This window comes from Gymnodraco acuticeps, unplaced genomic scaffold, assembly GCF_902827175.1.
Source record: "Gymnodraco acuticeps unplaced genomic scaffold, fGymAcu1.1, whole genome shotgun sequence".
In the NCBI taxonomy this organism is placed as follows: Eukaryota; Metazoa; Chordata; class Actinopteri; order Perciformes; family Bathydraconidae; genus Gymnodraco; species Gymnodraco acuticeps.
Genome location: NW_022991435.1, coordinates 695,986 through 713,272, shown reverse-complemented (window position 1 = coordinate 713,272; position 17,287 = coordinate 695,986). Strand labels below are relative to the sequence as shown.

The 17,287-nt window shown below is 41.1% G+C and overlaps 2 protein-coding genes across 5 annotated transcripts; both read left to right on the top strand.

The window, feature by feature from the left end:
• The first annotated feature begins 2,379 nt into the window (after window positions 1-2,379).
• On the top strand, window positions 2,380-11,095 carry capn10 (calpain 10). Of its 2 annotated transcripts, none has more exons than XM_034195921.1 (13): window positions 2,380-2,663; window positions 3,172-3,424; window positions 3,897-4,028; window positions 4,218-4,414; window positions 4,513-4,736; window positions 6,198-6,339; window positions 6,493-6,659; window positions 7,133-7,389; window positions 7,466-7,668; window positions 8,232-8,487; window positions 9,074-9,267; window positions 9,372-9,417; window positions 9,989-11,095. In XM_034195921.1, exons 2-13 carry the CDS (start codon window positions 3,278-3,280, stop codon window positions 10,016-10,018), a joined length of 1,995 nt encoding a protein of 664 aa, XP_034051812.1. In that variant the 5' UTR covers window positions 2,380-2,663; window positions 3,172-3,277; the 3' UTR covers window positions 10,019-11,095. The 2 variants fall into 2 exon arrangements, with proteins under 2 accessions (XP_034051812.1, XP_034051811.1); XM_034195920.1 differs by having other exon boundaries at window positions 6,135-6,339.
• Window positions 11,096-11,259: 164 nt separating this feature from the next.
• Window positions 11,260-17,135, top strand: eif4e2 (eukaryotic translation initiation factor 4E family member 2). Of its 3 annotated transcripts, none has more exons than XM_034196141.1 (8): window positions 11,260-11,381; window positions 12,548-12,659; window positions 12,743-12,877; window positions 13,344-13,448; window positions 13,541-13,693; window positions 13,777-13,913; window positions 15,871-15,946; window positions 16,037-17,135. In XM_034196141.1, the coding sequence occupies exons 1-7, from the start codon at window positions 11,362-11,364 to the stop codon at window positions 15,917-15,919; spliced, it is 711 nt and encodes a 236-aa protein (XP_034052032.1). In that variant the 5' UTR covers window positions 11,260-11,361; the 3' UTR covers window positions 15,920-15,946; window positions 16,037-17,135. The 3 variants fall into 3 exon arrangements, with proteins under 3 accessions (XP_034052032.1, XP_034052033.1, XP_034052034.1); XM_034196142.1 differs by having other exon boundaries at window positions 13,777-13,917; XM_034196143.1 differs by lacking the exon at window positions 11,260-11,381 and adding an exon at window positions 11,488-11,761.
• Window positions 17,136-17,287: the final 152 nt, after the last annotated feature.

Below are 17,287 nucleotides of genomic sequence, written 5' to 3'. Positions count from 1 at the left end.
CGTGTGTCACTGAAGACCTCTCTTTGGGCCCCCCGTATGTAAGTAGGTTGCTTTGTGGTTGTACGGAGGTTATTTTCTAGGCCAGAAGAACACTTACCGTGCATCGAAGGAAAAAGTGCGCTGAAATAGGTCATGAAACACTTAATGTGTGTCCAATTGTGCATATTGAACTTTCCAACAAACCCACAGCATGCTTTAATTGTCATAACTCACCTCTGATTTCCTACAACGTGCATTTACAAGTCATTACTATGCAACTGAATTATTGTCTCTAAATTGCACCTTGGCAGTGAGACAATACTCACATCGCCATGTATACATAGTTATTGTTCACTATAAATGTTCCACCTGTACAGACTGAAGACATTTATTTTCATCTACAGTTTATTTTCAGGTGAAGTTAAAATGAGGCATCAGCAGCCTCCGTTAGGGAGGGGGTATATTAATTGGGTATCTTCCAAAGGTACTGTCTTTTTTGTAATGAAAAGTTTACAAAATACATATGGAAATTGGGGTATTGCTTTAAAACAGACATTAAATAATTTGAGCCTTGCCTTAATGAAGAGGCTATTTTAGGAAACCAGTTTTCTGTGAGAAAGAGACATCAAACGACACCCACTCACAGAGAGAGAAGGGGTTTCTGCAGACAACTCGGCTAACTTTCAATGTGCATTTTCTCACAGCCCTCTCCAAACCAGTGAGAAGAGTTGACAAATATCAAAAGTTTTACCAGTAACATGACAAAGCCAAGGCAGTGTGACTCTGAGCCAGCACGCACAATACCAGGACCCTGCAACTGAAGTAGTTAAATTAAATTCAGCATTATTCATTTTATACCTACTCAGACGTTTAAAAAATGTCCTCTTTGAAAATAGATTTTCAAAGCATCCAAATGAAGAGCTCTTGCTTTCTTATAGACTGGATACATTGACGTTGTTAATAAATGTTTAGCATTTTGATGAAAAATAAACAGTGTGACATGTTAGACGTTTCGTAATACAAAATGTGTTTCATTTGACTCTGACTTGCTTGTCACACCCCATTTCCACAATTTGCAAGTTACTGTCGTGTATACAAACATTTATAAGCAATGGTTATGTGTGATATTAACCAAGGGTGTGTTAGGTTTAACACATCATAACATTAATTTAAAAGGTAATTGGATAAAAGGACAATACATAATGATGTGTGGTCATAATCATAGAGGACATGTCTTGTCTACATTGCTTCATAATGTTGTCTATAGCAAAAGAGGTCAGCAGGATGTAATGTGGTATTTTGCACATTGTATTGTTTTCTCTCAGGTCTGTCTTGATAAAAGATAAAGATCTCAATGCGACAAACCTGTTACATGCAGTAAGATGTATTGAGAAATTGTTCTTCGGTAAAGGTTGCAATACAACAACATACAAATACTCAAGCACCTCATTATCATGTATTGACAATAAAGTAATCTTATCTAATCTTAAATGTGACAGTTTCTGAAAGCAGTAAATATGACTTTAGTAATTATTGATTGAGGACAAGAGATGTTATCCTGTTTTCATTTTCTGCAGAGTTTAAACTATTTTCCTTCAGTGGGTCTTTCGTTGGTAACTTTTGCTGAAAGGAAATGAATGTAATATTTCAGGCTCAACACAAGTTATATATTTTGCATTACTTCACTTCAGTCTTGCTTCAATGTCTTTCATTTTGGTAAAGCACTTTGAATTGCCTTGTGTTGAAAGGTGCTATATAAATAAACTTGCCTTGCCTTCAGATTTAAGTACCTGAACAGAAAGGACAGTACAACAATCTTAGTTTGCATTTAAATCATTAACCTAAGTCATCAACAATGAGTTACGAATTGGAATACAATATGTTTTTTTCCCAAAACATTTTTGTTAGAATCAACATTGGAGTAAAGTAAACAGATGCATAGAGATTATGTTACAACTTCCTTTTGTATTTTACTCTATTTATCAGCTTGCCACTGTCTTATTGTTGGTCTTCTAGATCTTCTTTAGATTGCTTGAAATATGAAATGCAGCTTCTTCAATCCATTTTGCTCTCAATTTGCTCTCAATTTAGCTCACAAACGCATCCTGGGCTCTTTGGAGATATGAATCATCTAAGTTTATATTGCAGTTTCATAAGCTTCTTCTTTATCAATACCTTTCAATTCAGCTTTAGATCAGAACTGACTGATTTCCTATATAAGATACTTTCTTAGTTACTTTCCTTTTTTCCTTTATTAGTAGGCTACTCTGTGCATTTTTTAAACAAATAATGTACATTTGACCCTTAAAAACATTGAAAAACATGTGACAGTACAGTGTGTAGTTCACAGTCCTGGCAGTGGGTGGCGGGAGAGTGAAGCCTGACAGGAAGGATTCACTTCATGAATGAACTGCTGGTATCCAAGCGGAAGAGGATTTATATTCCATATTCAGCAATATGATGTGCCTGGTTTGGAAATAACTGGCAGTCATAATAAAATATGTCATGCTTCTGGATAAAAAAAACTCGGTGTAGTTGTAGTTATGTTTGTTAAACCATGATAAGATGAAGCGATACAGACATGCTAGTATTATGCTTGTGTGCATGAGAAGCTAGCTCGAGCTAACGGTTAGCTGCTGTGTAACGCCAGCTACGAGGGGAAAGATGATTAAAAGGGGAAAACGGTAAGATACAGAAGTACAGAAGAGAGCCACACAAATACATGCTATGTCTGTAAAATTACAATTAAGTAAAGAGATATATTCAAACAGGTTCTCTCATGTTTCTCTCCTGCTGTGGGTAACATAAATTAAAGGTAAAATAAACATGTGTGCTTACCCAGTGGTAAGCACACATGTAACTACAAAGTTTTACTATGTTTCCCCCTGATATTAAACACCTAAAAGACACTTTACATACATGCAATGGTGTAGTGGTGTAAATATATCCATTGTAAAATTATATTATATGAATTGTTGTTTTTGAATTATGAAGGAAGGTGAACTGATTGTGTTTGATTTGGTTCTGTCACATAATATAAAAAGGAAAAGGAAAGACATTCACTGATTTATAAAAAGGGTGAGACTTCCACCTCTCTATTTACATCTGCAGCAAGGTGCAGCTTTATATTGGTACATTTGCAGAAAACCACAATCTTTTGAACATTTTAATAAAACTATGTTTTTTTTATAGGTGCAATATTAGTATGAAAGGTACATGGCGGCTGTGAGGATGGTCACAGCTGGCTGAGGTCCACCCACTGTCCCGGCAGGTGATATCCAGGTTGTGAGAAGGAGCCATGAAAGAAGCGGGCAGGGAAGGCTCTGGACTAGGCGAGGCTCTGTTCGAGGACCTGGACTTCCCCTCTGACGACAGGGCCCTGCTCTCCGACAGCTCCACGCCCATCGCCACGCTGCAGGGAGAAGTCACCTGGCGACGTCCTCAGGTCAGGGACACTGTGGAAATGCCAGCGTGCATTCCTCTGTTTGTTTTGTTCATGGGTTATGATTGCATATCCAGTGTCTTAATTCATTTTTGGCAACCAAATAAGTTGCATCAGTGAGAAGAATTCCTCATGTCAGAAGTTCAGTGTTATTTTGTACTATTTAAAACACTATATTAGATATGTATACATTTATCTTTTTTTATTTATGTCTATGTGCATCATCTTGCAACCCGACAAATTATAGATTGATACAAGCATATTGGGAGAGGCCTTGAGCTCAATATTAACAACTTCTGATTCAATTTGTTGGAACTTAAATTAAATAAGATCAACATTATTGGCCTACATTCAGTTTAAACACTTAAAAAACGTTCTGCGCCTAATTTCTTTTACCACGAAAACAACAAATACCAGCGTTATTGACCATTTCTAAATCAGCGTCTTTTAATATACGTCTTTTTCACAACTCCAGGAGATCTGCCAGTCCCCTGCTCTCTTCCCTGACAACATCACCCTTGCTCATGCTAAACAAGGCTTATTGGGAGACTGCTGGTTCCTCTGTGCCTGCTCTTTCTTGCTCAAAAACAGATATCTCCTGAACAAGGTACTAAAGCAACAACTGTATTCTCCTTTAGATTTGATCAAATATTATCTGCAGCTCTGGCATTGTACTGAATCTGGAGAAGCGAATGATGCCAGTGGCTAGACTAGCTTGCTGTAAAAAAGCATGTCATAAGCCCATTATCCACCGTACCTCCTATACTCTGTGGATTCATTCTGTGACTCTTTGTAGGTGTTGCCTCCAGACCAGCCCCTTTGGGGGGACAGCAGGTACAGGGGCTCCTTCCAGTTTTGTTTTTGGAAACTGGGACATTGGACAGAGGTGACAATCGACGATCGCTTACCCTGCATTAACTCCACTCCCTGCTTCTCACGCTGCCACTCCCCTGCTGCCTTTTGGGTAGCCCTGTTGGAGAAGGCCTATGCCAAGTAAGTAGCTCCAGGAATGTCCCTCTACTCACAATGCACTTTGATTAAAGACAGTTTTTTAAGGTTATCCCATTTTATGTCCCTTTCACCTTCTTTAGGCTTCATGGCTCTTATGAGCGACTGTGGGCAGGGCAGGTGTCTGAGGCCCTGGTGGATTTGAGTGGGGGGCTGGCGGAGCGCTGGAGCTTGGGAGAGACAGAGGAGGAGCAGAGACCAGAACAGGACAGTGACCAGGTCAGGAGGAGAAGGCTGGACCTGAACCTCCTGTGTTCAGTGAAGGAAGAGTGTGCAGTCAGCTGCTCCACTCAAAGCAGTCCTGGAGGTCAGAAAAAAGCAGATTTCATGCAGAAATAAGTGATGTGTTTTTATTTGTATGTTATCATTGCCCCCTCAACCTCATAGATTCAAAATAGTAATAATGCAGGGCAATTCAGACAACATTTGAGAAGGGTGTTACAAGGCATAATATGCAAAATAAGGCTTAATATATTGTTATATATTGCATGTATATCATTTGCATCTAATACATTTAAAGGAAATAGCTGGCCCTTGAAAAAGCTAAAAAAACAGAGACCAGGTTTGTGAAGCTGACCGTTGAGTAGGGTTGGGAACCGAAACTCGGTTCCAGATGAGAACCGATAAGAAAATGCCGGGTACCGGGTACCCGTACAAAATACACCTTTTCGGTTCTGCTTAACGGTTCCTAAACGCGGTAGACCCTGTATTCCAGCGGGTCCGTCTGTACCGCGGCGACCTGGTGGAATCACAGAACGGCCGGTCGTCAGCGGGCCGTTGACGGCCGGCTCGGTACGCTGATGGCCGGCACCGCCCTTAATTTTTTTAAACGGCATCATGTAAGTTGCGCTGACAGGCGACAGAGGTCCACAGTTGCCCCGCAGCGAGGCTCCCCCCGCCCTCCCGTAGACAGTTCACGAGCTCAGTCACTTCATAACACCAAAGATGGGTCGCGGTAAACGCTCTGAAGTGAGGCTCCACTACACTAAAAAATAAAAAGACAATTGGGCACAGTGTTAATAGCTTGCCACAGGCATAGCTCAGTTAAAATAAAGCACAGCTATTGTGCAATACATTTGTATTGCATGTATATTTTTTATTTGTAACAATTTCAGTTAAAGCTGAAAAGAATAAAGATATTTTTGTTATCTAAACGTTTGACCTCTTTCTTTTACAATTTTGGAATCGAAACGGGGAATCGATAAGAACCGGAATTGATAAGCAGAACCAGAATCGGAATCGATAAATTTCAAACGATACCCATCCCTACCGTTGAGCGGCCCAGACCAAGCAAGGAGGCAGAGGCAGAACGTCCAAAAATATAACCCGACGTGGGCATTTATTAAAATAATGTGCACAAAGTTCACAGCCTCAATCCTGCTGTTCTCCTTGCACACATCCTGCCGCCACCAGGATCTCACACACACTACCAGCCTTCACCAAACAGGAAACACAGAACCTAAATACACACCCACTAATCAGCAATTAGACACAGGTGAGGGGGGAGGAGACAACACAGGGCACCAGGTGAACATAATCAGGAGTAACAGACATGGGGAAAGGGAAACCCTTTTCAAAATAAAAGCACATGTGCAATAGTACAAGGCCCGAAGCTGTCAGTCCACAGTGACGAAGCCATCTTCGTCACAAGGTTTCATAAAACTTTCTTGCACGATCCAAAAAAAAACATGCATTTTTTGTTCAGGCTTAAACATTGAGAAAGGGATTTCAATCCGTTGTCACCTGTTGACCTGGATTACTGCTGCAGGTGCCAGTGAGCTGGGTCAGTACCATGCGCTGACTGTCATGGAGTGGTTGGATGTGAAGACGCTGTCAGGGAGCAAACAGCTGCTGCTCAGGATCAGAAACCCCTGGGGAAGATGCTGCTGGGGAGGGGCCTGGATAGGGAGGTAGGCATGTGTCTGCTTATGTGTGTCATAGTTAAGATTAAGAGATGTGTCTTCAGACGACAGCACCTAAAGTTTTTGTGGAAAGCCCAGAGAAAGCACCTTTCAGAATTGATGTATTGTCTGAATTCACGCACCATACCTCTCTGTCTGCAGTGGTGCTGGTTGGAGTTCTGTCGACCCTGCCTTGGCTTCGGACCTACAAGCCAGGGTGGCCGAGGGCGAGTTCTGGTTGGATGAGACTGAATTCCTGTCCCAGTTTGATGAGGTCACAGTGGGCTACCCCATCAGTGATGAAGGGCACCTTAAGAGCATCTATACTGGTAATTTCTAAAGACCACATCTTAAGTGTATTATGAGGACATTCAAAGTAAAGGATAATGCTTTTATAATGTTTCAAGACTGCACAAATGTAAACACACAATGCTTTCTGATACACTATATAAACATAAAACATTACACATGTGAATTATAAGTATTTTATGGATCTTTTTCAATTGTTAAAGACTACAGGTTGACTGAATACATCATGACTTCCTATACACACCTCAACAATCTACTGGACTCAAAGTATGCTATAAAAAGCCACAAAATATTATAAGTTATTACTTTATTTGTTAAATATGTGATCATACATATACATATCGATGCATCCGTAATATTGCATGCTTCATTATCGTGTTGACTACAGTTAATAAGATGGTCTTCATAGACAGTGTAATTAATTAGGGTAAACCCACTACCCTTGACCTCCTTGGCTCCCCTTTTTAACCCCCATAACTCTCCTCTCTGACAGGAAGTCCACTGACACACTACCACCAGCTGGCCGGCCGGTGGATGGAGGGTCACTCCGCTGGTGGCAGCCGAAACTGCAGCAGCTACGGCAGCAACCCCAAGTTCTGGCTCAAAGTGTGTGAGAGAGGAGAGGTGCTAGTGTCCCTGCTGCAGCACAGAAAATGGAGGAAGACAGAGAATTGCACACAAACGCTATTAGAGGATAGCAAAAACACAAAACACCAGCACTACCAGGCTATCGCTCTACACATGTGGAAGGTTTGTCCCATCGCTTGTAAGGAAAATAAACATTTGTGACTTTGCATTGTGTCACTAAAGGTTTTCCTGCTGCTAGGTGGAGAAAAGGCGTTTCAATCTTAGCCGAATGTTGAACAAACCACCTTGTGTTTCCACTTACTGCCACGCCTACGAGAGAGAGGTGGTTCTCCATCAGCAGCTGGAGCCTGGGTTCTACCTGCTGATCCCCAGCACCTATCAGCCAGGAGCGGAGGCCCGCTTCCTCATCAGGGGGTTCTCCTCCTCCCCCACGTCTCTCAGGTAAGGACAACTGTCAGAGAGAGTAAATAGGCTTCAATTATTTATTTAAAAATACTCAAAACAAAAAATACATCCAGGTTATGTTTCTTTGTGTGATTATAACGTTTGAACAAATTCCAATTTCAAAAAGTCCGAGTACTTTTGAACTTTTTTGGATTCATGTGCTTTTAATGGATGTAAAAAACATGTTTCCGTCCAAAATCAAAACGGGATTAGCTATTTTGCTCATTCAACAATCTCTTAATCATACATTGTTGATATTATTAAGCGTCTTTGAGCATTAGGAAAAGCGCTATAAAAGTCCCATGTATTATTATTATTATTATTATTATTATTGTTAACTGTTCTATCATGACTATTATTTATTCATTTAAGATCATGATTTATGATTTATTTGTGCACACATTCTTTTTCTCCATGCCAATAAAAAGGTATCAGCTGGTAAACAGTGACATCTGCTGGTCAATTAGTCACCTCACAATTTATTTTCTCCACATCTTCCTATTTCCATGTTTTGCCATATGTGCTGCAATTGACTTCAATGAATTCTATCACCTCCTCAGTGCCCTGAAGAGCCCAGCACCTTCACTGCCGTCGACAACAGATGGAGAGTGGGAGACCTGTTACTTCCAGGGCTCGTGGGTGGAGGGAAGGACAGCTGGAGGAAGCAGGAACTTCCTGTCTCACTGGCAGAACCCCTGCTTCCCCTTTACAGTTTGTGATGAGTCAGCAGTGACGCCAGGAGTTAATGTCAGGATTACCCTGCACCAGAGCCGCCCTGACACGGACCTCCACCCTATTGGCTTCCACGTTTATAAGGTCAGTCAAACAAAGGGAGATTACCAGTGTCATGTAGACAGCACATTCAACTCAATCAAAACACTCTGTTCAATGTTTTTTCTTTTTGTGCGTTCTAACATTGAAACCTTTAGGTGTTTAAGCTAACTTTACATTTGCTCACATACTGTAGTTGTATGTCTGTGAATTTTCTTAGGAACAACAAATAGCCTCTTATTAGGGTAAAAAAGCAATCATGTATTTGTTTTTAGGGGCATGTTAATCAACCTGAGAGTTTTGAAAACATTAATGTAAAAAGTGCTATGGTTAGCTCACAAGTAGTTTGCACTTGTAGACCAAACACCATAAAAAAGATTAAAACATTAGAATTAAAAAAAATAGTTTGTGTATATTTTGGTCTTAATAATATCTTCAAATAATATGATACATGATAATATCTTGAAATGTAAGTTAGTTGTTAGTGTCTGCAACGTTACCATTAATGAACACCTCTAGCCTGTGAAGAAAAAAATATTTGTAGTAGTATTAAATATTAATATAAGTATTAAAATACGATTGCTATTGATAATAACTCTACACTGCCTGAGCCTTTGATCTGTGTGTGCAGTTGTCAGAAGGGGAATCCCAGCAGACATTACCCAGGGACGAGGACCCCGCGGCCAGTTGTGTCCCTCACTGCTTCACCCAGGATGTCCTCCTGGCCTGCTGCCTCTCTCCTGGAGCTTACACCATCGTGCCCTCCACCTACAGGCCTGACTGCTCAGCCAGCTTCACCCTCAGCCTGGCCCGCAGGATACACAGGTAGGACATATTCAAATCAGAACATGATTGAATAACTCAAAACAGTATCTTTTGGTATTATTTTGTCATTGTCATAAATAATGGTGGTTTTGTGTCTTTTTTAGGAAGGTGGTGAAAAGCCAGGAGAGACTGGGAAGAGCCATTGAAGAGGTCAGTTATTGGAAATAATGTAGTACTGTTAAATGAGAAAAACGACTTGGTAACACTGACTGACAAATCTTCCTTATCCCACCAATCAACCCGGGATTTTGTCATGGTGATTTACAGAATCTATAAAATATACCAACATTCAAAATGTATATTACAAAAGGCAGAATTTCTATTATCTAATTAGAGATATAAAAATAGATGGCTAAAGGAGGACAGGAATTTTAGGATAAAAGTACACAACTATATAGAATAACGTTTTTAAGTATTAACCACAAACATTCCGTCAAAACATATTTTGTCGCAGCCCTGGCATTATGGTAAAGAAACTGTCTCTATAACCTGTCCCAGTGTTTCAATTTCAACGAAGCTCAACAAATCAAATGATTATGATTTTGGAAGCTTGATGGTAGGATGAGGAAGAGGGGCAGCAGCTTGACAGAAAGTCATTCCTCCAGATCAATTCAATTAATAACCCTTATGCCTACTTTAAACCTGCAATTATAAATCTGTGTTTGTGTCAGAGGATGGCAGCACTGACTAATCACTTTTTCTTGCTCTCTCTGGGCGGCAGATCTCTCACATCTCTGTGATGCAGAGCTAGTTCTCTGGGACTGTTGCTGCTCCGCTGACGTCGACTCACCTCCCGGTGCCTCTTGGCCCATGATGAAAGAACCAGTTCTCCCATCCACCCTCACCATGGAGGATGTGTTTGTTTGTGTGTGCATGTATGTGTACCACCAGTGGCTGAGAAGGCAGGCACATTTAGTGGGAATGTGTGTGTCGGGAATCCTGGAAACCCCTTTATCCTAACCCGCTGAGGCTCAGGGCTGATGGGCAGCCACACACTCATCGGCGATTAGGACATCAGAGGTTGTCGGTGGGCTGGGCTGCTAATGAAGTATGACGGGACTGGCTGGTGTAAACAAACAGCCGCCATTGAAGAGGGCCGCCGATCCTCTTGCTCATCCACTCGCTGGTGCGCCTGCCGGCCCGGAACAAAGGGCCCTCTCATGAAGGTCCTCACAGAGGCACAGGGGGCAAGGGGCGAGGGGATGGTCTCCGACAGCAGAGCCAACCAAACCACACCACACCATACCGTGCCATACCATACCAGAGCTTTCCTCCCATCCCTGTCCCCCAGACACTCTGCACCTCACCTAGCTTGCATTGTTTGGCCATATACACAGACACAGGGTTTTAGTACCTCTTACCCAACATGAGTACCATCCGGACTAACACCAAAGTCAGGCTGGACCTAAAGAAGTCCATTTTGTTCCTGACTCCATCCTCACCCCCCAGCTCCCTTTTTGTCCCCCCAGACTCGGTCCACAGCTCTGCCTGGACCTGAACAGAGCCAGGGTTTGAAGTTGCCGCCAGAACAGATGACAAGCGGACGGGTGCAAGGGATGAAACGAAGGATGCGGCACATCAGAGGAGGCCGGTTCATAAGAAGAAGCCGCCAGTCCTTTTTTGTGTTGAGGCTGCGTATGTGTGTTGGTGTGTGTCTGCCTGCTTGTAACCATGTCTGTTTCTTGAAGTCACAGGGTTTCTGGTTATTCATTTGAGCCAGGGTTAACAGAGACATTTCAGAAAGCTATAATTGACTAATTAGGAGTGGCTGTGTATTTATTATGTTTGGGAGTGAGATGTGCGAATAATGAATAAAATGTTAAAACTACTTGGTGGTGATGTGTCCCATATTTTTTGATGTAATTAAGCTTTAAATAAGTATGTATATTCCAAGTGTTAAATAACTACATTTGGTGACAAACTGAGGAAATCTGTGTGTAGCCCCCATAGACTGTATATATAAAGGTAGCCCCACGTTCATCAACACGACCGATCTGTGCGTGCGCGTACTCTCGAGTCCTCAATGCGCGCCGCCGTTCCTGCGGAATTCAGGAGACTGTGGTTGGACTCCGAAAGGCTACCACCTAGAAAATAATGAACAACAAATTTGACGCGTGAGTAAACAAAAGTTTCTGTGGCAAATCTGCCAGAGAGTGGGCCCCCCATCGTGAAATTCACGGGGGAGCGTAACGTTAGCGAAAGCTGTTGCGTATAAAATGAGAGGTGTGTCAGCTTCATTGCATCCTGCATGCTCTGTAAGGTTTATAAACCCACATTAGAGCCAGTTTTAAACACACAGAGGTGCATTTAAAACGAAGTAAAGACACAGATTACATCGTATTTCAGAAAGGAGATGGTGCTGTGTTGTTAGCGGTAGCTTAGCCTGGCGGAAGCCTGACAGGCCTGTATCCTCGGTGTGTCAGTTGTGGAGAGGCCGGGGAAGGTGTGCGCAGCTTCGGATCAAACTATACTGTCATGGACTCATGGCCCTAAAGTAATGACACACAGCTGACATTTTCATGTATGATATTCACCGTCAGAGTATTTTAGCAACAGATGTGTACGTATGCAATTTAACAGTCTAGATGTTTGCTGTTCCTGGTTAAACAATCACACTCAGTTGAGAGTTTCTAAGCTGTAATGTAGCAGCCCAGCAATACATTATATATCCTTCTGAAGGTTATTATCATGTTCCTGTTTTTGCAATATTTTGTCAACCCCATTAATATCAACTAGTGCAGAATATTGGTCTTTATAATAATACAGTTTAGCACCACAAACGATAGAGGGGAATCCCTTCTTGATATTGTGAGTTCAGGGCAATCTTCGTTCACTCATTTCAAATGGCAAACAAATGAAAGCAGATGGACATTTAAAATGCAGTTTGAATGGTAAAAATCCGTTCAGCAATTATGGAAATATCAATGTCAAGGAGTATAAACATCAGTGGGCTTTAAGCTGTAGGTTTAGTGATTTAAACATATTTACTCAAGGAAATATATTTTTGCTTAAACATTAAAAAAAAAAAACATTTTCAAGTTGCAACATAAGACCGTGGGAACATCGATTCCCTTACAACAACAGCCTTCAAAGTGACCACAAGTTGACTCAACACTTCCCTAAAACTGTTTAAACTAAAACTGAACTTCTTTATGATGTGTTATTTCCAGCATTTACACCTTAATGACTTTTTAACCAAGATGCAAGTCCCCCTTAACTTAAATGAAGTCAGGTCAAGATACAAAGATCTTTTTTTGCCTAATGTTTCCATCAAATCCAGTCTGAAAGATGATGACAGTGGAGACCACGACCAGGACCAAGGCTCACCGAAAGACAGTGAGAAGGAAAAGACTGAAGACGAGGACAAAGACCAGAACAGCTCCAAGAGAAAGGTCAGCCCATTATAGAATGACTCATATATGAGTTAATCTCCAAAGTTAGTAGTATGTCTAAGTTCCTTTCTTGATTTCTGCAGATGGTGGTGCCAGGGGCAGGAGAGCACCCTCTTCAATACAATTACACCTTCTGGTACTCCAGGCGCACCCCAGGGAGACCAGCCAGTACTCAGAGCTACGAGCAAAACATTAAACCGATTGGTGGCTTCGCTTCGGTAAGTCGCTCCTCATCCAGTACATTAGAAAGGGTGGGGGGACTCTCTTTGCTTCTAATTATCACCTTAGCAAGGCACAGCGCAAATGCATGAATACAAGCTTATCTTGACTGATATACAAATATTTTAGGACGTTTTAATTAAGACATAAAATATTGTGGCTTTTTTAATACTTACTATACACTGACTCTTTTCACATACTGTAATATGACATCTTTGTGGCATACTATATTATGATTTATAATACAAAATTACCACATACTATATTATGATTTTACAACTAATCTAACTAACTGACTTACAAAAATCACAACTAATTGTAACTTTAAGTGTATCACTAATGTAGCCAGCTCACTCTAAGGGGTGATGGGGTCTTAACACCTATGAAAAAGGGTCTTTAAAAAATAATTTAAAAGGTATAAAATGTAATTATTCCTGCATATTCCCTGTTCTTGTCTTTCCCAAGGTGGAGCAATTCTGGCGTTTTTATAGTCACATGATCCGGCCAGGCGACATGACAGGCCATAGTGACTTCCACCTGTTCAAAGAGGGTATTAAACCCATGTGGGAGGTCGGTACTACATATATTATTGTAATACATTAAATGAATTTAGATTTGTAAATGAAAAACCCAGTCTAAATCCATGCCATGTTGTTTTACAGGATGATGCCAATAAGATGGGTGGGAAGTGGATCATCCGTCTGAGGAAAGGCCTTGCATCGCGGTGCTGGGAGAACCTGATCCTGGCAATGCTGGGGGAGCAGTTCATGGTTGGGGAGGAGATCTGCGGGGCTGTGGTGTCAGTCCGCTTCCAGGTAAACAGACACGCACTCCTGTAGTACCTCGTCTCACACTGCATGTTTCAGTATCATCATCATGCCCTCTCTTCTCTTCTCAGGAGGACATCATCTCTATCTGGAACAAAACAGCCAGCGACCAGGCGACCACTGCCCGCATCAGAGACACGCTGCGCAGAGTCCTCAACCTGCCTCCCAACACCATCATGGAGTACAAGACTCACACAGACAGCATTAAGTATGTATGTCTAATCGTTTAATTATTTTCTCTCTCTTTCTATCTATCTCACAAACATGTGTGCATGCTCACAGAATGAACATTTTGTCACATTTATGTTTTTAAATATGATGCATTATTGTTGCGTCAAAGAGCGTAATGATATAAAACAATGTATTTTACAACTTGGACAGATAGATTACCACACCCATCTATCTATCTAATTGCAAACATTTGCATGTTGCAGCTTCTCAGTTGTTAACATTTGCTGCTGTTATTTGAATAGGTGTTGGTTCCAGAGTGTTGTTAGAAGAAAACATTGAAATGATCATGCAAACAAGATCATGCATTTTTCAGGCATTTTTCAAAAGCTAGAACAGGGCCTGTTTTGAACGGCTGAATGATTGGCCTCTGATATTGCAGCTTTCAGCTTTCTCAAGAAGCGCTCATACAAACAGCTGAACACTTGACACTACGCTTCCTTTTCTTTGGTCCTGAGCTTCCATGGCATAGTTCTGTCACTCAGCAAAATACACTCTGGTTCATGATAGCAAACGGCAGAGGCAGACATACTATATTACTGACTTTTTCATAATATACTACGTAAGGCTGCACGATATTGGAAAAAACTGACATTGCGATATTTTCTTCCCCTGCGATATATATTGCGATATGAAAAAATACAGGAATTGAAGAAAAGAGAGTTTCTGTTGTCCGCAAACCATCCTTTCTTGAACTTTAATGCTATACAATTGGTATTTTTTTTTAACAATATTTAACCGGATGAAGGATTTTAGTCACGGACTTCTGGATCTTAAGTTATCAGAGCAACAAGCTGAGCTAGCTCGGTTATCCTGCTGTGATCTGATCACATGGTTTTGATTGGTGGTTTGCTGTGCATGCAGAGCCTGCATGTCGCTCACTCAAGTACCCCTGACATGAGAGCCATGACCCATTTGAGTTCATTTGCCTACTTAATATCGCACGTCCTAAAAATTAAATAAATCGCACGTCCTGCGATGTCAATATTGCGCATGCGCATAACGCTATTATCGTCACGACACGATATATCGTGCAGCCCTAATACTATGACATTTTTAGGACACATGCTGTTTTTATTTTTGTATAATTTAAGTTAAAAAACGGTGTAAGTACTTAATCTACCTCTGCCAATACCAAAGTTCCCAATCAGTGAATGATGTATGAAAAATCATCCAAAACAGCGTTTGCCTGGGCCCCTGAATCACTCAATCTGCGCCTGGAAAGCAAACCCAAGTAGAGCATGGATTGTAACTTTAGTATTTCCAACATACATGTAACGTTAGCAGGCTATATGCGGCATGTCGCAGCAAAAGAAAGTGCAGTCCATGAGCTGCAGCCTTTAAAGGCCTGCTGCGGACAACATGCTCCACTCAGTTTTGAGAGTCATGTGGCCCCAACCCATTGCTGCACAGATCGCTATTCACTTGTTTTTTCTTAGTTATCGAAAATGTCCCGTGTCTAAATTGCGCCCAACTTCGACACCACACTTACTTGGATCCCCAACAATATAGTCGCCAATTATGAAGTAGATCCAATGAAAGGTTCTCGAGATCATACGAGATTCCTTTCTAAGAGTTTAATAAACATTTAATTAGAAAGTGATTAACATTATAGATAATGAACATAAATAGTTTTTAGCAGCACTAAGAAGAGCATTACTTTCTTCATTTTCTTTGGCAGTTATGATTTATTTATTGAAGCATCCAGAACAACATCCAGAGCTATAATAGAACTGATATATAATTTGTTCCCTTATTTGTTGGTGTATATGTTATAAAAGAAAGACAAGTCAAACCCCACCATGTATGCAACACTGTCATGTTTCATGTGCTTTTACAGTAAATTGATGCAGTTGTGATTTTCCCATTGAAAAGGCCTGAATATCCAAACGTGGTGTTTATTTTGAATGATGATGTGCTGCATCCTTTGTTCACAGAGCATGGGTAGACTTCCATGGACTGGTGAACCCTAGCGGCGGACGTTAGCCCCTCACACAGACCACCTCTGAAAGAGTAGGAACTGTTGCTACATTATTTCAAAGTGAAAGATAGTTTCTCTCTGATGTGCTGGTGCTAATGTTTGTCTCTGTTTGCTGTGCGTAGGTGTGTGTGTATATGTGACATGCCGGGGGATGACGAGTCCTGGGAAGGAAACCTCTATGTGGATTGGGACTGTGTAACATGAAGACAGAGCAAAAGTCAGAAACAGAGGCAGGAAGACCATTCCTTATTTGCGTCAAATTGGAAATGAACGGAAAAGCCTGTCGAACTGAACCTTGCCGAAGAGGGAAATATGCGTTACTTTTAATCAACCAGAGAAGACTGATGCCTCCATTTTTATTTTTTATTTTTTTAATGCAAGTTGTAACATCTGTTAACTTGCCACAAGAGGGAGGCCATGTGACAGGTATTCGCTGATCTGGTCATTAGCTGTTAACAAAGTGTACTTGACAAAATACAACAACCAGTCTGTTATAATACTAGATTTAACTGCTTAACATCACATTTCCTGCTGTCTAAAATGAATTTGTTTTATTAGGACTTCAACAGGGTTGCAGGTCGATTTTTTTTTTTATTACAGTGCTGTATTTTAACTACAATTCGTCTGACATTTCGAACCAGAAAGATTACTATTATTGTGTACGATATATTTGTAAATACAGTCCACTTCAAAGATCGCTTAACTGAATCAGCAATGATTCTCCATCTTACGTGAAAGTTAATCCCAAAGGATGAGGAGCATCCTGTGTTGGGCAGAAGGTTGTATAACCGGCATCTTAAGAATGGACTGCCAAGCTGCCTAAATCACTGTGCCTGGCCTCGAGCCCGAACCAGTTTTCCCTTCTGTCTGTCACGTCTTCATCCCGCCTTTAAACAATCCAAGGGATGGGTTCTGCTTTAATGTCCTCAACAAAGGTGTTCAGGTGTCCTGGAACACTGACCTTCACTCCTTTTCCATTTTGTAGTAATATAAATGAAACTGGGCCCAGGGTCAGGGTCTGTTACAGTTTTTATCAATTCTCGGGAGCATTTTTTTGGAACCATGCCAAGAAAGCGCCTATAGTTTGTTGAAAAACTGTAATGCTGCCAGTGTTTGTGGGTATGATGATGGGTGCAGGTGTGTGTCAAAAGTGAAGAACACATTTGGATGTACACCTGATGGAGTATAGCAATAAATGTCAAATATGCATCTGCTGCTAAATCTGGTTCAGTGTCATTTTCTTTAACATATGTTAGTTGAAACATAATTGTTGAGGGACAGATCATTTCTTACTGTTTCTTTATAGATGCAATTCACTGATACGGTCTCTTGTACCATCAACTGACCCCTCTGGTGTGTCTCATCAATTGTAG

Coding starts and splice junctions, on each gene's coding strand:
- capn10 (XM_034195920.1), top strand. CDS start 3,278: ATGAAAGAAGCGGGCAGGGAAGGCTCTGGACTAGGCGAGGCTCTGTTC. Junction 4,737..6,134: donor CACTCAAAGCAGTCCTGGAG/GTCAGAAAAAAG, acceptor TTTTTTGTTCAG/GCTTAAACATTGAGAAAGGG. Junction 9,418..9,988: donor TGGGAAGAGCCATTGAAGAG/GTCAGTTATTGG, acceptor TCTGGGCGGCAG/ATCTCTCACATCTCTGTGAT.
- eif4e2 (XM_034196141.1), top strand. CDS start 11,362: ATGAACAACAAATTTGACGC. Junction 11,382..12,547: donor ATGAACAACAAATTTGACGC/GTGAGTAAACAA, acceptor CATCAAATCCAG/TCTGAAAGATGATGACAGTG. Junction 13,449..13,540: donor GTATTAAACCCATGTGGGAG/GTCGGTACTACA, acceptor GTTGTTTTACAG/GATGATGCCAATAAGATGGG.